Source organism: Scylla paramamosain, chromosome 45 (assembly GCF_035594125.1).
Source record: "Scylla paramamosain isolate STU-SP2022 chromosome 45, ASM3559412v1, whole genome shotgun sequence".
In the NCBI taxonomy this organism is placed as follows: Eukaryota; Metazoa; Arthropoda; class Malacostraca; order Decapoda; family Portunidae; genus Scylla; species Scylla paramamosain.
The window spans coordinates 3,369,259-3,390,478 of record NC_087195.1 but is presented as its reverse complement, the minus strand read 5'-3'; the positions used below and the strand labels follow the sequence as shown (position 1 = coordinate 3,390,478).

Genomic DNA, 21,220 nt, shown 5'->3' with positions numbered 1-21,220 from the left:
TGTGTTTACCTGCTTGTGTGTGTGTGTTTGTGTATGTGTTTACCTATGTATGTATTTACCTGTGTTTACCTGTTTGTGTATTTAAATGTTAACCTGCGTGTACCTGTGTTTACCTGTGCAGTCGGTCCCAGGTAGCGTCAGAGGGCCAATTAACTTGTGAGTTCTAGTGTTTAATAGCTGGCGAGACTCAGAGACTATAATACTTTTACTGCCAGCGAACCAACCAACCTGTCCACACACACACACACATACACACACACACTGACACCCCACCACCCCACCCATCAAAAAAAAGGAGAAAAATAAAAGCAAAGCAGAACAAGACCAACAAGAAGACAATTTCATGAAAGTCCACTTGTCTTAATGATCCCCAGCACATCTTAACGATCCCTTGGACACATCAAGGTCGACTAGGTGATGCAAGGGAAGAGAGGGGAGGGGAGGTGAAAGAGAGATGTGATAAACTTGGGAAGAAGGGGAAACTTGCGATAACTGAGGTGAGGTGGACTGAAGAATGATGTTGGGGGGAAGGTACAGATGCGGATAAACTTAGGAATAAGGGAAAATTTGTGATAACTAAGTGGAGAGATGGATAAATGGAGGGAATAGGGGAACTTGCGATAACAGAGGAGAGAGATGGACTGGAGGATTATGATGGAAAGGAATAAAGGGGATAATTTAGTAAAGGAAAGAAGAAAAGAGAAAAGTGTAAGAGATAACGTAGATAAATGAAGGAATTAAGGAATGGAGAAAAAGGGAAAAGAGGAGAAGGTGATCGAAGAAGTATATGAATAAATTAAAGAATGAAGGAGAGAGAAGGAACTGGGATAAGAGATACATGAATAAATCAAGGAAATAGGAGATAAAGGAATTATGGAGATAGAAATAAGTGGCATAAAAAATAAATGAATAAATGAAAGAATAAAGGAAATAGGAGGAAGTAATGAGAGAGATAGTGAATAAATAAAGAAATGATGTTAAGAGAAAATAACATAAACGACACGTAAATAAATGAAAGAATGAAGGAATTGACGATAAAATGGTGTTGATAAAAATTAATAGAATATATATAAACACTGTAATGAAAATTGTTCAAATACATATTATAGAAAAGGAAAGTAAACACGTACACAAAGAAATAACTGGATAAATGAAGGAATAAGAAAACAATTGAGTAAGTAGAAATTATAGAAGCAATAAAAAAAAATATATACAGAACAAATAGGAAATAGGATAATACACTTGGATAAAATGAAGGAATAAGCAAATATAGAATAAAAGGGCAAAAAAAAAAAAAATAAAATAAAAAAAATACGAAAATAAAAGAAAAAAGAAATGTTACTACTTCGTGAATTGAGAAGTAAATATGTTAATGTGAATGATGAAGATGAAAGATAACAACGATAGATAAGGCAGGATTATACAAACTAATACATATAATTGGAAATGTATACGTCAGAACAAGTATTAAATCATATACTAGATTAACATTTTGGGAAGCTGAAAGAATAGATTAGGAAGTATTATTAAGACGTGGTTGCAATAATGATGATAGTAGTAGTAGTAGTAGTAGTAGTAGTAGAAAATAATCCGTTTTTTTTCGTAATATTCTAAATTCAAGACTTTCACTTTTCTTATGTTTCTTTTCTTTCTTTCCTTTTTTCTTCTTTTCTCACGTGTCAAGGAGACTGCACAAGGGCAAAAGGACGGGAAGAAATCAAATCAAAGGAAAGAGAAAGGAAATAAAAAGGCACTTCCACGTAATTATTGCTCCAACGAAAATGAAAAACACAAAAATATAATAATAAGTAATAACACCACCACCAATAATAATAATAATAATAATAATAATAATAATAATAATAATAATAAAGTCTGTTAATTAAATTCCACAGGTCTAGTGGTACTCCTCATTAGAACCTTAAGTCGTAGCAAGGAGAGGAGCACCTTGATAACCTCACTACCTTGACAATTAATCAGGTATCGTCGTAAAGGCCTCGCTACATATTTATCAACTATTGCCATCCTTGAGTCTAGGGATTTCACAGGGCAGGGTAACCATTTCCTCTCGCGTGTCCCACATTTACTGCACGTATTAGTGACGGAGACAAAGCTGGGAACTCCTACTGGTGACATATTTTCCAGGAATTAATATTGAGCCATAGATGGGCTTGGCTCTTATTGTTTTTCTATCATCCTTATATTTTTCGGTTATTTCCTCCACTGCGCTTCCGTGTTGGTCTCCTTGCGTGGACAGGAAAGGGTGTTGTTTTGAAATGGTGATACATGTCGTTGGCTCATTGCTGGAAATACAGATAAATGTGTTTAGGTCGCCGGTGGAAATGTAAGAACATAACGACAGCTACGATAAGTCAGTGACATTTTCTGTATAATATATTCATGCTTATGTCCGTCTGTCATCCTCATCCATAAATTTGTCTTGTTTTTTTAAGGCCCCCGCATTGACTCACCACGAACAACCTGGTGACTGAGTTTGTTCCAGTCATCTGTCACTATTTCAGAACTATTTGCTAATTTCTTTCTATGTCTAACTTTATCAAGCTGGGACCCGTTACTTATTGTCCCTGATTACTGACCCTAAGGATGTTGTCCAAATCATCCTTATTATATCGTATTTGAGAACCAGTTTATTGTTATATTTCTTATAAATTTACAATATTAAGCTAGAAACTTATTTTTCGTCCCATCTTCATTATTAACCCTTCTCGTGCAAATCATCCTTGTTATGTCCTATTAAAACAACCCAAACACTGCTCTTCTTCTCCATTAAAATTTAGTAAACGGTCATTAATAACTTACGTATGCGACGTACTAACTTTATTTTTCCTAAGATTACTTGTAAATAGAGTGCAGAGGTAGTTTAGATATTTAATCAATTTTTATTCCAGACTTCTCATATTACTTAAGTTTCCCTTCACTGGCATCCATTTTCTATGTCATTGTGATGCTGATAAAAGGGTAACTTTTGAAGATTTGCTTTTCAGTCATTTATCCATACTCATGGTTATTGATGTAATATTTCATGAAAAAGGACATTCTAATTTACGTATTTTCATGATTTTAGTGTAATAAATGTTTCAGAATAATATTAAGATGTCTATTCATTCTCATTCGCTTCTTCCTAGCCTCTGATTTCATTATTCCACCATGGTTTACATACTTTCTTCTCCCTACTCTCACAAACCCTATCTGTTTCTCGGCAACACTCCGCACGTCCTCAACCAGTTTCTCATTCAGGTGGTCCATGCCATGCACACTTACATCATCCCCGCTTCTTTCACTCAGATCAACCAGCAAATTTTCCCACCCTACATCTTTCAATCTCCTCTTTCCTTTCTTGCTTTCCACTTCCACTTCATTCCCACCCTGCACCAGGCACTCCACAACCACCATATTGTGATCAGACACGGTATCAACCACGCATTCCTCATCCATCCACATGTGCGATACAATTTCACGCATTCTTCCATTCACCAACATGGCTACTTCATGATTTCTTACTCCAGCCAAGGTAACATTCAGATTTTCCAACTCCATTTCATCAACAAACTCCCCAGCCATTTCACCATAACTGTTCATCCGTTCTAGTATTCCTACATGTGCATTCGTATCACGCATCACTAGCCCATCCTCTTCTCCATGCTCTCTCACAACTTTCTTAAGCATCTTCGGTGTGGGATGGTGACGCTGGCAGCCATAGTGGCGATGCATCACGTAACCGGAGTATTGTGGGGTGTGCAGTTGTCACCTCCACTGTTGGTGTAAGGCAGGGTCTCTTGACATCATACCTTTTATTCGTGATTTATATAAATGAGTTAATAAAATGGCTAGATGTGAACCAGACACTTATAGAATGGCTACATTTATCGTTGTGTATGTATGACGCAGTAGTAATGTCCACAGCGAGAACGAACTTGCAAAGGAAGAGTGGGATATTGAATGAGTTTGTGGTGATTATGGAATGAAAGTCAATGCAGTTGTTTGTTATAAACGGCGAGCCAGGAGACGCGGAGCCAGTACACGGGGGCGGGCTGGTGGTGGAGCACTGTGGTGGTTACGTAAACCTGTGATGGCTCGTTAGCGTCTGCCGTGAAGCTTTATGCACAAAACAACTTATGTCTTGTTGAAATGTGTCTTCTTTATACGAAAACATAATGGTGTGCCGTCCATTGTGAAGCCCCGTCTGCTTCACGCGGCACTTGGGTCCTCATTTATGCACGGCTGCGAATCGTGAGCGGGCGCGGATGTCAAGCCGGTCATTAAACTTTATAACTGGGCCATGAAGGAGCTGTTAGGGATGAGAACAACAACCTCTAATCTTGTATGTTACGTTGAGTTGGGATGACCTTCCTTACCTGACCTTGTGAAATATAAACAGCTTAAATTCTTCCATAACAAGTGGTGAGAGAGGCGCGAGATGAACGATTGACCCCCTTGTCTTTTGCCATGAGAACAGTGATGACCTTAAATACTCCAATTGGGAAACTTGAAGCCCGCATGACACGTAATGACGTCCTTCACATGCGCGAGCTGCTGGGTGATGTGGAAAGTGCCGTCATGCAGTCTCAAACATCGAGATGCATTGTGTATAGAACATTGAACACGAACTAAAAATGTACGTGATGAACATGTGGAAAGCAAGCGATTAATGACCTCCACAGGATCTCATTCACTCGTTTTAGTCTCTCTCTCTCTCTCTCTCTCTCTCTCTCTCTCTCTCTCTCTCTCTCTCTCTCTCTCTCTCTCTCTCTCTCTCTCTCATACAAGCCATAACATGCATATTGCAGCGATCAGACAACAGCGTATATAATCACTGAAGTGCTCGTTGTGAGGTGCTGGGAGTGTTGTTGCCAGTGGTTGACACTAGCGGGAAGGAAAACGGGAAGCAGACTCACATTATTTTATATCTAGATCTATATTATTATTATGATATATGTAGTGAAGTTGTTGTATAAGTACCTATCTCTGTAGTAGTATCCCTATTACTGTAATTGTAAATTTTCTTTTAAAATAATAAACTTGATATCTGATAATCTGTCAACTTTTGGGGACCCGGGCCGACAGAGGCAAGTGGCGCCAGTCTGTTGGTGCGCGCCGGCTGGCAGGCAGGCCGGTAGAGGTAGTGGTCTGGACTGTAGCTCCTTTCTGTGGGACCATATTCTGAAATGCATCTCTGCCGGTTTTATTGACAAATTAACAAGACTTCTACATCATGAAAAGAAGAAATGGCCTTGAGAACCTGCCTAATCGTGTTTGTGGCCTTGGAAAACAGTCGTGGTGACAGCAAAGCGTTTCTGAACACGGCCATACGGACACTGATGTTTCCACATCCCCCAACGTCTTGGGCTAAACGCCACAGAACAGAACCACAGAGGCAAGACTACTTAAGGTAAGTACTGCTGGCACCTTCACCTGAGTCAACTTTACGACTGTTTATCTTCTGGGCGGGCTGTAGCGTCTTTTATTTAACATTATTATTCATTATTTGGGTTTTTTTCAGATTATTCATTTATCTTCAGTTTTTTTCATATGAGTCTAGAAATATAGCCATATTGATACACAACTGATTGTCTGAGGTGGCGGCAAGTTCCCTCTCTCGCCTGAGAGAGAGAGAGAGAGAGAGAGAGAGAGAGAGAGAGAGAGAGAGAGAGAGAGAGAGAGAGAGAGAGATACTAAATATTTTTTAAGTGTTTTTTATTTTTTTTTTTTTATTATTCATAAGTCAGAATGGGTGGACATTTGAATGGCTTTAATAGGGGTCAAGATTCCAAGATCTTCTCGATTGTTTCTCTTATATATCTTCAATATTAGTGAAGCTTGAAATTTCCTTATATTCACGGTATTAGTTAAAGCATATGGCCTGTTAGAATATGTAAACCATTCGGCTGTAGCTGCCATTTTTCGAGGGGTCATTTTTTAAATAAAATACGTACGCAAGTAAATACTAACGGCTTCTGATGACGTTATCAGAGCGGGAACTTTGTCCCTTCCAAGCTTTCTTCATCAGCAGTTAACATAATTTTCAGTGTTCTTTTACAGATATTTCTAGGTGTTTCCAGAAGGTGTGTGTGTGTGTGTGTGTGTGTGTGTGTGTGTGTGTGTGTGTGTGTGTTAGATTACAGAGGGCTGGTGGAAGGCACTCAGCCGAGAGGTGTGAATTGTTTTAGTATCGCTTTCCTGTCAGTCAGCCGCCATCCTTCATATGGAAGTTTTTTAGATGCCATTGCGTTAATCTGCTCAGGATCACAAGAGGTGGAAGGGTGAGTGGGGAGAAAGGCACGCACTGGCTCCATCACTGCGGATGAGTCTACACTGGCTGGCCCGTGTTCTGAAACCCTTCTGCCCCGCACCTCCACTATTTTTTTTTTAAAGACTCAAATTAACTCATGTTTTAAGGGTGTTTTTACGGTTCTGGTGACTGATGAACAAGATTTCTACAATCAAAAGGTTCTAGTTGAAGTGACGCACGGGATTTTAAGTGTGTTTTTACGGTTCCAGTGACAGATTAACAAAATTTCTGCATTCAAAAGGCTGTAGTTGAAGTAACGGGTTTTTAAGGGTGTCTTTATGGTTCTTTTGACAGATTAACAAGATTTCTGCACTCAAAAGGCTCTAGATGAAGTGACATATGGGTTTTAAGAGTGTTTTTAATGTTTTGGTGACATATTAAGATTTTTACTCACGAAAGGCTCTCACCCAAGGAAGGTTGTGTGTGTGTGTGTGTGTGTGTAGAATCCTTCCTCTCACTCCCTTCCTGTCCTTCCTTCATCATGTTTTCTTTCCTTATTCGTCTTCCTTCGAGCCTTCTTCATTATTATTGTTAGGAATGCATATATGTAGCAGAATGCTTATATGTAAGAAAATATTTCCTTCAGTGGTACACTGAACCTCAATGCAAGGTTCTCAAAGAGATTGGATTCAGATATAGAAAAGTTGGTGGCTGCAAATTCCTCATGGAAAGGAGTGATGTTGCTGCTCGTTCCTGATTTTTTTGCAAGAAATGCGGTGTCTGAAGCAGTCTTCCCAGAGAAGCATCTTTTACCTGGATGAGACCTGGATGCACCAAAGCTACACTACTGGACTGATACCACATCTGAAGCACCAACACCAGTACAGGAAAGGGAGGCCATCTCGTAATTCATCTCGCAGGAGAGATGGTTTCATGAACAATGCAGAAGTGATATTCCAGGGAAAAAATGACGGGGATTACCACAAGCAGATGAATTAAGTGTTTGAAGTGTGGTACAAGGATCAGCCGCTGCCCAGCATCGCACAGTACACCAGAAGGATTGTAAGTCACACACGCCAGTTTAGATTTGTCAGACCACAGAGGGACAGTGAAGATCAGTGTAAGCTCAGAGCATCTCTTCACAACAGTAGATTTTGTTTTACTTCTAGATCATATGCAGAAAGTCATTCAGTGATCTTATTGGAGGATATTTCAAAACTTGTATTCAGTTCACTCCTTGTAGAGTTGTCATTGACTGGATGGTAGCTTGTGGTGGTCTGTCTAGTGCTTCATCTAAATATGGCCTCTCCAATTTACAGGTCCTGCTTCTGTTCTCTGTAGCTTGTCATGCATTGTGCCTGCTTGTTCTTTCATCACTGGGCTGTTGAATGACAGTGAATTACGGTTGTATTGTAAAGTTGTTTGACTTGAAATAGATGAGTGCAAATTGTAGAACTTTTATAATTACGTGAATTCAACTTTTTCACGAAATCCAGTATCATTGAAGTCCAGTGATGGAAAAACAAGTAGGTACTAATGCAAAACAAATTACAGAGAAGAGAAACAAAACTCGTAGCATGAAGGGGCCAGTGTGTGAGGTCAAGTCACCATCCAAGAGTGGCAACTTGCTGACTGTGTGGGCTTCCAAAAATGTAAGGGGATGAACTACTAACTATGAGGGAGCAGAGTAGAGTAGCTGTGGTTAATCTGGACGGAGCTGAATACCACAATAGGGAGGTTAGGGGCTACAAAATGAAGTGTAAAATGCTTGATATTTATATTAATTTATTGATAAAATGTAGCATTATACAACAGAAACAAATTATAAAGTGGGTGTTACACCAGAACATTTAAACCAATTAAAAAAAAAAAAACATTGAAAATATAAGTGGGACCAGAGCCTTCGACTCTTCAAACACACGCTGCTTATTTACTACCAGCATCACAGCTAGCCAACAAGTCTTACACACACCGTTTTTGATCCTATTAGTGTTTAGTGTTTGGTGCAAAGCTGGTGGTGGTCTCTCTGTAGGGGAGAAAGAAAAGTTGTTAGAATGGTGAACAGGAATGAGGCAAGGATAACTACAACGAAAGGATATGGGAGGGCATGTGTTGTGTTGTGTTGCCGTTGGTTCGTAAACATATGAGTGGTGTGGTGGGTGAGAGGGAGTGGGAGGCTATGATGAGATGATTGTGGAGAAGCTGGGAGGGGATAGCTACTCAAGATGTTGATGGCAGCAGCAGTAGTTCTTCTGGTTGTCTTGCTTCCACAGGTGAGGTGACAAGCAGTGCCACACAGTATCTGGATGTCCCCCAGAACCTCCGGTCCTTGGCATGAAGGTCACCTCCAGCATGTCCCTGAAAATGAGCAGTCAGTTATCTTTGCAAAGCACCCGTGGTTCCTCTTCACTCACAAGCAGTGGAAGGTAAGTAGAAGCAACCAAGGCATGCCAAGTAGAATTCATGAGCACTGCTATTGTAAAGATTCCTTCCAGTGCTCCTACGAGTACATATTACACGTTTCTCAGCTATTAATGTTCATTAATTTTGCAACAAGTGCTTATGAATGAATAATTTGAAGTAATAAATTTCCTATTAGAAACATTTTTCAACCTAATTTACATATTAACTGACATTTTATGAATTCCTGTTGTACTGATGAATTTATAATTTCATGTATTAGAAGCAGTGTATTTCTGAAGTTGGTACTCCAAGAAAATTACTTCTGAAATTTATCATGCACGTTATATTCCCTTACCTTACATCCAATAATAATGTTCTGTTTAGTCAAGATGATTAGATTAATGGTCACCTCTACAATTGCCAACTTTCCCACCACCGAGTGCACATCACCACCAGTACAACCTTTGCAACATTTTCACCACCACCACCAGAATTAAAATACATTTGTGCCAGATAATCAAGGAGCATTTCCTCAATTAGGGATGTTAATTATAAGGATTTCAACTCCATTAGTAGTATATTTTGAATGCATTTAGGTAACAGGATTTTTGTATTGTGATCAAATTTAATAGCAGACCAATTTTTACATGATTAGTTAACAATTAGCTTATTACTACTCCCACAATCACCACTAATATTACTACCAATAACTGCTACTACTGCTATTACTGTACTATCACTACAGTAACTACTACTACTTCTACAATGACTATACCTATACTGTAATTACTACTAAAACCTTTCAGTGTCCGCATATTAGGTGGCCCAGACAAACCACTACACACATACGCAGGCATGCACGCACCCTTCTGCACCTCCCTGCCACACTCCAGAACTTAAGCAGAGCACAGCTGGCCACACTCACCCCATTGCAAGGCCCAACACTCTAATAGAATCAACAATTATAACAAAACCAATAAGCTGTAGTAATTATCAAGATTTCTGCAATGCAAGTTCTAATTATGCTGTGTCCTCTTAATTCTAATATCCTAATTTAGATACGTTGACATTTTTAATTCTTGATAGATTAAATTTTTTTTATTCTAGGCAGATTAATATTTTGTCCTGAGCTTTTTATTTTATTCTTTTTTTGGCTTAACTATCTAATTTACCTTTATATTCCGAGTCTCATCTGTGCTATATGTACATTAATTTTTTTCACATATTTTTGAAGTTTTATGCTATTCTTGAGTATTTTTGGGGTTCAACTACAGTAAAATCCCTCTTATCCGACATCAACGGGACCGCCGACATGCTGGATACTTGAATATTGCCGGATACTTGAATAGAAGTGAAATTATGTCCACAATCACCACCCTACACTCACGCATCTTACCATAACAAAGATCAGCTGATCTTAATCAGCAGCTGATCTGATCAGCTGCTTAAGTGTAAGCACAACACACTTCCTCTTTTCTACAACTTTAGGCATGATGAAGGCGTCAGGCGATAAACCGTGAACACGCGGGACTGAGTCACTGAGTGAACACAGTGCAGTGGGCCGCGGGTGGCGCGAAGCAGTGCGCTCTGGTGGCGAGGGGACAAAGTATGCCTCGCGCGGGAATTTTAATCAATTTTATGAGTACACATTGATTTTTTATTGATTTTAAGGCTCGGGGAAAAATGTGCCGGATACTTAAAGCTGCCGGATACTCGAATGCCGGATGAGAGGGATTTTACTGTACCTAATTTAATCTGAATCTCATTATATATATATATATATATATATATATATATATATATATATATATATATATATATATATATATATATATATATATATATATATATATATATATATATATATATATATATATATATATATATATATATATATATATATATATATATATTTCTCTCTCTCTCTCTTTCTCTCATTTCAACACCATAAGTTCTTAACCACATCTACCTCTAACCCAACCACACACAGTACCACAACTACCACAATCACCCCCACATACCACACAGTCCTCAGTCAAGCAACATAGGGTCGTGGTGCAGACAGTCATAGCAATCATAAATACTGTGGGCCAGGCAGTAGTGGTGGCGGTGTAGTCGGCCGTGGTGGCAGTACATGTCCCTGATGGTGTCCCGGTGGTGCTGCTTCTGTCGAGTCAGGGCGTGCTGCAGCCGGTCGATGTCATGCTCCAGGTGCTGGCGGTCCAGGTCGTGGAGGGAGTGGGCACGCCGGAGCTTGCTGGCGTAGTGCTTTTCTGTTGTGGTCAGGTCACGGGAGAGTGTCATCTCGCTGGACACCCTTCGCCGATGCTCCTCCTCTGCGTGTTCCCTTGCCTCCTCCAGCTGCCCCCTCAGTGACCGGGTCTGGAGGGAGGGACACGTTAAGAGGTTTGTGTATGCGTTAAGAGGTTTGTGTATGAATTAACCTGTTTTCTTTTTTTATCAGTTGTCTGGAGTCTGAAGCGAGATGTGATGTTTGTGTCAAAATCTTCATTTTTAATCAGTTATAATCAGTTATGTCTGGACTATTCCTTTCTCCTGGGTATGACAGGGCTAAGTGTGTGGGATTGCTGGCCTGGTGTATAGATAATTTAACTTTAGTATTGTACATCTAACTATACTGTTGAACTTTTATCAACTTCAGGCTCTTACATTCCCTTTTTTTTTTTTTTTCTTTACCATTTCAAGCCCCATTTCTTATTGACTTTTGTCTGAAAAAATTTTGTATCAATATTATCTTGTCTGGAATTCCCTTTCTTTCAACTGCATCTCAAACTTTCTTTTTCCCTGCCTCAGAAACCAGCACCCGTAATATTCATGTACATCAAACCCCTTCTCCCTAAACTATGATTGCTAAAAAAAGGGAAATATTACAAGTGACAGGGATGAGGACTATAATACTACTACCATTCCCACTACAGACCCACAACTGTACTGTACTGCCAAAATTAATAGCTTTTCACAAGTACAGCCTTACAAACCACCAGTTCTTTATTTGACCTGTCCACTTCTTAACCTATATACATACTACTGGGAAGACTAACCTGGAATAAGAAATGCAAAAAAAAAAAAAGAAAAAGAAAAAAAAATTGATGAACTATTTTGACAGCATAAAACTCTTAATCCTCAAGGAAAAACAAACAATTTAACAGTTTCATCAGGCTTATACCAGGCTAGACTTTTCCCAATAGTACTTTCAATCTGACCTCTAACCTTTAGCCTAGCCTGAGCTGAGCCGACCCGACCCACCTCCTCCTCCAGCTTCTCCGAGGTCAACCGCAGCCGCCTGTTCTCCTCGGACAGCTCAGACGAGTGGTCCTTCAGTCTCAGGGTCGTGTCGTTGACCTGGAGTAGCAATGTTGGGTCATCATGGGTCATTAGTGATTTGACTATAGGTTAGGTGAGGTCAGCAGGAAATAATCTTTTTTTTGTATATTATTATTATTATTATTATTATTATTATTATTATTATGAATTTGTCATTAAAGATAATGTTTTTTATTATATTCAGGTTTTCAAGTTTTATATCATTACATAATCCAAAAGCAAAATCATTATACAATACTTTTCACTTTCCCCTTTGTTTTTTCCCTTTTTCATCATACATTCCCATTCCTCATAGACCCTTTCTTATATTCCTTCCATAACACTCTCTCCTCACATCGTCCAAGTTAGCCACAGTGGTGCGGTATCTGGCTGAGAGGTCCGAGTACCGCCTCTCAAGATCCGCGACAGTCGAGTGTAGAGTAGACAGCTCATCACGCAGGTCCTGAGAGAGTGTGATTGATGAGTGCGGGGTGAGAGGGGCAGTTAGGGAAGGTTTGCGTGCATTTCTTGAGTTACATGGGCAATTAAATGGGGAGGGAGGGAGAGGTTGTGAGAAGGAAGTGCAAAAAGAGAGATTTATGGTTGTGACGTAAGTGAGGGAAGGAGATACTGAGAGATGAGTGATAGAGAGGAATGAAAGGAAAACGAAGTGAAGAAGACAGAGGTGAATGGAAAAAAAAGTGGAATGATAAAAAGAAATAGTGAAGAATAAAGGGAAACAAATAAGTGAACGACAAAGGGAAAAAAAAAAAGTGAAGAAAATGGTGCGAGGAATGAAAGGGAAACTAAGTAAACGAGAAAGGAAAGTTTGTGAGATGGATGAGTGGGAGGGTAAGAAGGGGAAGTAGGAAGGAGTGAACAAGGAGCCACACAGACTCAAGGTGTTGTGTATGTGGAGAAAGAAAACGGGAGAAAATAATTGTGGAAAAAAGGGAAATAAACAACCAGAGAAAGAAATCGAATAAAAAATCAATATACATAAAAGTGAAGACAAACAAATGAATAAATATGAGACAGCAATGTAAAATAATTTATATATATACTAAGTACCATAATAAAAGATGCTAACTACTGAATAATCATTAGTTTCCTTACCAGAAGAACATCAGTACACCTAAAAGTCCATTACGTTGCTAACAAGGGTAACTACTCAACTAGGTAACCCAAGGTGCTGTGAAGTTGAGGTTACAATCTCTCTCTCTCATAATTTACGCTTCTCCCTTTCATTTAGTTCATTTTATTTTCATTTAGTTTCTCCCTTTCATTTAGTTCATTTTATTTTCATTTAGTTTTTTTTTTTTTTTTACATTTCAGTCTCATTCATATTTATATACAAGTTCCTTTCCACTCTACGCCTTACCTTGCCACCCCCCCTCCCTCCCTCTCTCTCTCTCTCAGATCGATACCCTTAAGGTCACACATCACGTGATCGTAACATATTTAAGTAGGGAAGCAGGCGAGGTTTGAAGCTGCTCCATAGTTACCTACTACTTCATTAACTACCAAATTTTATTATTACCTTTGTTTGGCATTTTGTTTATTTATTTATTTATTTTTAGGTGACATTTTCCCTCTGTCTCGCGATCTCACTGTCAGATTTTCCTTTTTAAACCTGATGTGGTACTTAAATCTGTGTGTGTGTGTGTGTGTGTGTGTGTGTGTGTGTGTGTTCAGAACCCTGCATAAGAGTATACGTAATTAGCTACATTATAATTTTTTTTCTACCATTTTTTTTATATTCATGTTTAGTGCTATGTCAAATACTTATAGCCAACTATCAACTATCTCGATCCTTCTTCGCGTCACTAGTAACGAGTTTGGAATCCCTGGCAACGAGGCAGCGAGTAGTTAAGAATTGCGGAATCTGGTAAGTTTGGAAGACGATGTACGAAAGTGAAAAAGGTGAGGAAAGTTAGAATCAAGTAAGATAAAACACAAGAAATTGGAGAATGAAAGGAAATGGAAAAGTAAATTATGTCATAAGCCTGGAAAGAGAGAGAGAGAGAGAGAGAGAGAGAGAGAGAGAGAGAGAGAGAGAATTACCCATTTACCATTTCGTTGCTTCAGCTTCGCAGGTTCAAATACACAACTAAATCACTTTTAATGACCTAACTACACTCAACGACCACTAGTTTGACCTGTAAACTTTTTAAATATGTACTAAAAACAATATTACGACTACCGTATAAATAACCATGGCTGCTTTTACCAAATTTTTCTCATAAATAGTAAAGATTAATTGCTTGTTTTACGTAGTTCTCAATATAAACTATCAATATTAAAGCATGGCTAATTTTCCTATTTTCTAATAACATTCTAACAAGCTGAAAATTTACTCTTTCTATTCCTTTTATTTCTTCTAATGTAACTACGAATTAATTAACTACACAGCTATCTATATATACGTTCTATTTTCTCCTGATAACTGGCTCACTAAACTGAAAAATTATCTGAACTTAATAACGACCTAATTAACATTTTTACATTTCACCTCTAATCGTCACTGACCGCCCGTGTTCTAAGACGCTTTTCTCTCACCACGACTTCCAAAGGCCACGTAGATCATTAGCCAGATTCTCAACAGTATTCCTCCTGTTAATAATGTAGAAATCTCGTTAACCAGACACTCGTTTGAGACTCGAACGGCTGAACCATAAACACACACTTGTACGTAAACCCATGTAACTTCAACAACAAGCCTTTGAAAGTAATCGAGGTGCAGAACTTTCATAAAATGGTACCAGACCCCCCTTGCCTCACCTGCACGTGTCTCTGGTAGCGGGCGTTCTCCTCCAGCGTGTTCTGGTGCCTGGCTCTCTCCAGTTCCAGTTCACTCAGCGCCCAGCAGCCGCAGCGCCGCCCACACCCCATCACGGCCGAGGCCACACTACCCTCGTCCCCCTGGTCACGTGACTCCCGCAGCTATCCAAGGCGCATTCGAACAACCTGGAAAAAACAGGAAAAATGTTAACTTTCTCCTAGTTCTCTTTTCTCACTAATAATGAGGAATGTGGAATAATGTGCTAAACTCACTAGAATCACGAAACCTTAATAACTTCTACTTTAGCTGGTTAAAGGTGTAGAATCCTTGTTGCAATAATACTACAATCATGAAAACCCCTGAAAACCCCTAATAATACCCACTGAAGCTGGTTAAGGGCCGAAGCACACTACAGGGACAGTCACGGTGCAGTCACATAACATTACATGCATTTCAACAGAAGCATCCACTTGTGCTCACGGTCCCCATTGAAATGCATGTAATATGTGACAACCGTGAACTTACATAGTGTGGATTGGCCTTAAAGGTGTAGAATTCATGCTAACTATAAGAACAATCATCGAAACGCCTTTGAAGTGCCCTGATTACGTGACTCGTCCGTCCAAGGCGCATTCTACCACCGTGAAGAAACAGATAAACACTTGTTAATTCGACCCGTTTCGTTTTCTCATCAGGAATATTTTCAAAGGCCACAGAGATTACTAGTCCGGTTCTCATGGATGTTTTTTTTTTCTTTTTCTTTTTTTTTCCACCGATAATGCAGAATCAGTTAACTCTTTCATTGTTGTTCGGCTCGTCTTTCCTTGGTCACTAACCTCTCAGAGACATTTGTTTTAGTCACCTCTTAACATTATACTGGTTAGGAGTTAAAAAAAATATATTCTCTTAATCACAATCTTTCTTGTAGAGGCTTATAAAGATTTCATTTGTAGTCCTTAGTGTTGTCAATTGTTGCATAGTGGCAGGGAAAAAAGTTAAATATCACTTGAATCATGAAAATTCTCTTGAAAACCCTCAGTAACTTCCACTAAAGTTCGCTGAAGGTGTAGAACCCTTGTTAAACTATTAGAACAATCATGAAGACTCCTTTGAAAACCCCAATAACTTCCACCAGAGCCTGTTAACATCTTCACTGCTACACTCGTACACTTTTTACCCATAATCATATTCTCACACACTTATTCTTGCAGCAGAGTCTCTTCAATACCTCGAAAGACTAATAAAGGCGAACAGCATTAATCTCCCTATCACTGAATTTCTGGATGTCCTTGCAATCCATTTTTATTAGTGTTCTGAATATTAGAGATCTTCATAGCAGTAAAAAAAAGGTTAAAAGTGCATAATATTTCTTAATTTACAGCATAACTTGGATGACCGTGTGTGTGTGTGTGTGTGTGTGTGTGTGTGTTCGTGTTTATAATTTACACCTCCTTGCCACAAAATCGATACTTTCAAGAGGGTGTTTTCACGAATAACAATAACTTCAACAATAACTGCGCCACCACTGGGACATACACTGCTGAGAACTGGCCTGATCATCTCTGTAACCTTTGAAAATTAAGTCCTGGTGAGAGAGCGAAGTGTTACAGGAACCGAAACAAAGATAAGAGTGAGAGAGAGTAGGTAACACGAGTAGGGAGAGGTGTGGTGGCGTGCTAACGGGTAAATCTGCAAACACTGGAGCCTCGCGAGTCACGGAGAAGCAACGAGGACACGAGGACACGCCATGAGGGAATGCTAATGTTTTCCTACAGTACACGGAAGGAAGGAAGGAAGGAATGAAGGAAAGAAGGAGTTGTGTTCTTGTTGTCATTTTTTTGTTTTCTGATTGTTATTGTTCGAGGTAGGACTGTTACAGAAAGTACTGCTTTTTTTTTTTATTACTGTTTTTACTACTGCTGTTATTATTTTTATTGTTTTTTTTTTGTATTTACGTTTTCTGTTGGTTGCTTCAATGAGTATATGGTAGGACTATGCTAAACCACTATTACTGCTACTACTACTACTACTACTACTACTACTACTACTACTACTACTACTACTAAACCACCACCACCACCACCACCACGACCACTCTCTGAAATATGTGCGTGGCCAGATAGAAAACAACAACAACAACAACAACAATACTCCCTTCCACGAACAGGTAATAAATCAGCCCAATTTATTCAGCGAGATCAGGTGAGCAGTAGTCGTAGTAGTAGTAGTAGTAGTAGTAGTAGTAGTAGTAGTAGTAGTAGTAGTAGTAGTACATGTTAGGTCACAGAAACACTGAATATGTGACCTCTTATGAAAGATTAGGTCGAGAATCAATGAAAAGGAGAGGGAGAGGGAGGAGTGGGAGGAAAAGTAGGACAGATGGAGGGAGAAAGAGGGTGGAGGAGAAAGGAAGATTGCAGGAGGGAATTTTATGGAGGGAGGGAGGGAAAGAGAGAGGGAGAGGGAGAGGAATTTATGGAAAAGGAAAACGAGAGTGAGAGTGAAGAAGAGAGGGAGAGAGAATATGATATGCAGAGAGAGAGAGAGAGAGAGAGAGAGAGAGACTTTTCTTAAGGTCTTTTCTTTCCTTATCACTTTTTTTTTACTCTTTTTTGTTTTGTTATTACGGTTATTTTTTGTTCTTTCTTCCTTATGTTCTCCTTACGTCTTCTTTCATTATCTCCTACCTTTATCCCTCCTTCCCTTCACTATCTTTCTTATTTTCCTTCCTTTTCCCTTCTCCATACTCTTCTTTCCTCCTTCCTTCCTTCCTTTCTTTTCTTTCACTTCTTTTCTCCCTTTCAATCTATATTTCTTTGTTTTCTTCCTCATCCTTTTCCCATCATTCCCTTATTCCTTGTTTTTTTTTCCTTCTTTTTCTCCTTTCCTTAAAATATTTGTCTCCTTTCCTTTCTTCCATCCTTCCAACCAACTTCTTCCTTCTCTTTTCCTCCTTCCAATCTATTTCATCTCTCTTCCCTTCCTTCCTTCCTTCTTTTCTTTCGATATAGCTCTTCCTTCTCTTTTTCTCCTTCTAACCTATATTTTCATCCCTCCTTTCCTTCCTTTCCTTCCTTGGCATCGATTCGCTAGAAGGTAATTGCAGGTTGGGTACGATTCCTTTACAAAACAACAGTCCATCTATAAATGACTCCTTGATCCCTTTCCCTCGAGGCTCATTTGTTTCCTTATAATTCTCGCTGTCCCGTGGTCTGTACATTACTGACAACTGGAAAACATGAATAAAAAAGGGTATTATTCATTATTTATGCATTTAATTGGTATTATTGTAGGTTCATTGTACGTATTTAAGAACAATATATACGATAATTATAAAGTTTTAATGTGAAATCTTGAAATTAAATAGAAACACGAAATTGCGCTAGGTCCAATGTTGCCATACGGTGAGGAAGAAATAAAATGTATCCTTTTTTTTTCCCTGATCGCGTGTTAGGAAGAAAAGATTTGCGGCTCATCCATAAGACCTTTCCCCGCTGTGGTAGAGGCGAGGATCAGAGAAGCCGTTCCGCCCTTTATAATAGGAGATAATTGACGCTTAAATCCATCCCTGGCACCCGCGCGACTGACCGGAGTACACCATTACGTCCCTCGACAAAAACAAAGTAGTTCCCCCCATTATCCTCATAGCACGGGCCGTTTTCCTTCTTTAGAGGCGATGTAGATGGCAATAATTATCAACGGATGGCTGAGCTGTCCGCACGGAAAGGGGAATATACGGGAGACTAAAGAAAATGTGGGATTTACTTAGTTATCTCTTGCTGTTCTAAAATTAGGATATTGATGAGTGAAATTTGTTATCGTATATATACATTTTCTTTATTTAGATGAAGAGAACAATTATTATCAATGGGAGACTTAAGAAAATACGGGTTTTTGTTACTACTACTACTACTACTACAACTTTTAAATCTAGAATCTCTATGGGGATACTTATTGTATATTTTTTATCTAATTTCTTTTTTTCTTTTTTTCTATTTTGAGTATTTTTAAGTTTTGGTGAGCTGAACTGTTAGCGAGAAATTACTTGTGTTTTTTGTTCGTTTGTTATATGATTTTTGTTCGATTCTCTCTCTCTCTCTCTCTCTCTCTCTCTCTCTCTCTCTCTCTCTCTCTCTCTCTCTCTCTCTCTCTCTGCAGTATAGTTGTAAACATATGGACTTCCTTAAATGTACACGAAAGAAGGAAAGAAAGGGAAAGAAAGAAAGAAAGAGATGATAAGATAATGAATGGAAGGAAGAAAAAGAAACAACGAACTAATGAAAGACTCAGTGAATAAGAACAGAGAAGAAAGAATAAAAAGGAAGAAAACAATAAAAAATAAATAAAGAAAAACGCAAAGAAAAATACTATAAGGATACACCTTTCTCTCTCTCTCTCTCTCTCTCTCTCTCTCTGGTAACTTTCAATGACAACCTTCCCTGACTATTTCGTTGTGTACTTTGGGAAGATTACTCTCTCTCTCTCTCTCTCCTCTCTCTCTCTCTCTCTCTCTCTCTCTCTCTCTCTCTCTCTCTCTCTCTAGCAGTAGTAGTAGTAGTAGTAGTAGTAGTAGTAGTAATGTAACAAAACCCTTTTAATTAAACACCTTTCATATACCTGCCACTCTTCCCTCTCTCTCCTCTCCCTCTTCTTCCTTCATCCCTCCCTCCCTCCTCTCCCTTCATTTCTTACTTCCCTCCCTTCGTCCCCTCTCTTATTCTTCTCATTCCTACCTCACTTCCTCCTTTCCTACTCCTCTTCTCTTCCTTCTTTCTTCACTTCCTCCCTTCTTTCCTTCTTTCCTCCCCATTTCAAGAGAAGGAATGTACAGTAATTATTTCAGAGAGAGAGAGAGAGAGAGAGAGAGAGAGAGAGAGAGAGAGAGAGTTGGATATGAAAGTAAAAAAAAAAAAAATCTTCAGTGAATTAACCTCGTACTGAAAATAGCACCCATAAACTATAGTGAATAAATAAATAAGTATACCAAAGTCTACCATGAAAACTGTGAAAAATACAACGCATTATATAATTCCGCCATACACACCAACAATTTTCAGGCCAAACTGGGGCGAAACATACAATTTTACTTTTTTTTTTATTCTTTTTATTATGAGCAATTTTTTTTTATTCTCTCTCTCTCTCTCTCTCTCTCTCTCTCTCTCTCTCTCTCTCTCTCTCTCTCTCTCTGAAATGGTTTAGTCGATGAACACACACACACACACACACACACACCTAAATAGGGAAGGAAGGAAAGAAGGAAGGAAACACACACACACACACACCACTCTTCGTATTCCTGTTGTCTCTTCACATATTCAAATCATATTCTTCTACACGTTATTAAGTAATCAATCTTAGTTAATTAAGTTGAAAGGTAGTTAATTGGTTCACCTATCTTCTATTATTAACAAGTATCAGAAAAGTATCACTATTATTTCCTTAATTTTTCACTGAATTATAGTTATAGTCTACTACTACTACTACTACTACTAATAATAATAATAATAATAATAATAATAATAATAACTAAAACAATTTAACTATCACTATTACCAAACCTATAACCACCACCACCACCATCACCACTACTACAATTACAACCACCACCATTACAACCACCACCACATACTGTAACAACCAGGCAAGCTAATCACCGCACTACCTGACCCTAACAAGCCTTAATTACTCACCTGCCTCACCCAGGACGCGCTCAATACACTGCGGACGGATATATCACACACTTTATTACTTCTGTTTACTTCAAAACACCACTTATCACCAATATTTTATAAGTAAACTGGGATATTCTTACTTATACGCATCTTGCACCACTTTTCCGCCACTCTTTGCACTTAGAAAACGAAGTATGGATGCTTTATAAGTAAATTGTTCTGTTTCAATGGATAACTTATGTAGATTTCGGTTAGTTCCTTTAGGTCACGAGAGAGAAGCGGCGTCCGTCTCCTCTCCTCCGTTTCCTGAGGTTAACTGAAGTCTTTCTGAATGTCTAACCCTCCTTCTCTTTCTCCCCCCTTCCTTTATCTGCCTCTCCTTCTCCTCCTCCCTGTATCTCCTCTTCTTCCCCTTCCTCCTCCTCCTCCTCCTCCTCCTATTCATCACCTTCATATCACTACCTCTTCTTCCTCCTACTGTTCATTCTTTCTTCCTCTTCTTGTCCTCTTCTTCTTTCCCTTCTCCTTTCAACATTACCTTCAAATAAGTATTATTCTTTTTTCTTCTTCCTACTGTTCGTTCTTTTCCTTCCCCTTCCTGTCCCTTTCTTCTTCCTCTTCATCATCCCTTTCCCTTGTAATCTTTTTTTATGGCTTTTTCGTATTCCTTTACTCTTCCACTTCCTTCGCCTTCTTACTTTTTGGTTTATTGTTAGTACTTCCTTCTATTTCCTTCCGTCTCAGTCTCTCTCCCCTTCTTCCCTCTCTCTCTTATTTCTTTCTACCCTT

The 21,220-nt window shown here is 38.9% G+C and overlaps 1 protein-coding gene across 4 annotated transcripts; it reads right to left on the bottom strand.

Moving 5' to 3' along the window:
- Positions 1-8,018: 8,018 nt before the first annotated feature.
- Positions 8,019-20,839, bottom strand: LOC135094252 (centrosomal protein of 55 kDa-like). 4 transcript variants are annotated; one of them, XR_010263684.1, is made up of 7 exons: positions 20,450-20,837; positions 14,759-14,944; positions 12,333-12,440; positions 11,885-12,016; positions 10,738-11,035; positions 8,471-8,608; positions 8,019-8,276 (listed from the first exon to the last, which is right to left on the bottom strand). XR_010263684.1 is itself a non-coding variant. In XM_063994216.1 (7 exons), exons 3-7 carry the CDS (start codon positions 14,867-14,869, stop codon positions 8,592-8,594), a joined length of 666 nt encoding a protein of 221 aa, XP_063850286.1. In that variant the 5' UTR covers positions 14,870-14,944; positions 20,450-20,477; positions 20,572-20,839; the 3' UTR covers positions 8,315-8,591. The 4 variants fall into 4 exon arrangements, 3 of the variants coding, with proteins under 3 accessions (XP_063850286.1, XP_063850287.1, XP_063850289.1); XM_063994216.1 differs by lacking the exon at positions 8,019-8,276 and having other exon boundaries at positions 8,315-8,608; positions 20,450-20,477; positions 20,572-20,839; XM_063994217.1 differs by lacking the exon at positions 8,019-8,276 and having other exon boundaries at positions 8,315-8,608; positions 20,572-20,839.
- Between the last annotated feature and the right edge of the window lie 381 nt (positions 20,840-21,220).

Excerpts from the sequence above, each read along its gene's own strand:
- LOC135094252 (XM_063994216.1), bottom strand. The coding sequence starts at position 14,869 with ATGGGGTGTGGGCGGCGCTGCGGCTGCTGGGCGCTGAGTGAACTGGAA. Across the intron at positions 12,441-14,758 it reads GCTACCAGAGACACGTGCAG|GACCTGCGTGATGAGCTGTC; the intron begins GTGAGGCAAGGG and ends ACACTCTCTCAG. Across the intron at positions 11,036-11,884 it reads CAGCTCAGGCTAGGCTAAAG|ACCCGGTCACTGAGGGGGCA; the intron begins GTTAGAGGTCAG and ends CCCTCCCTCCAG.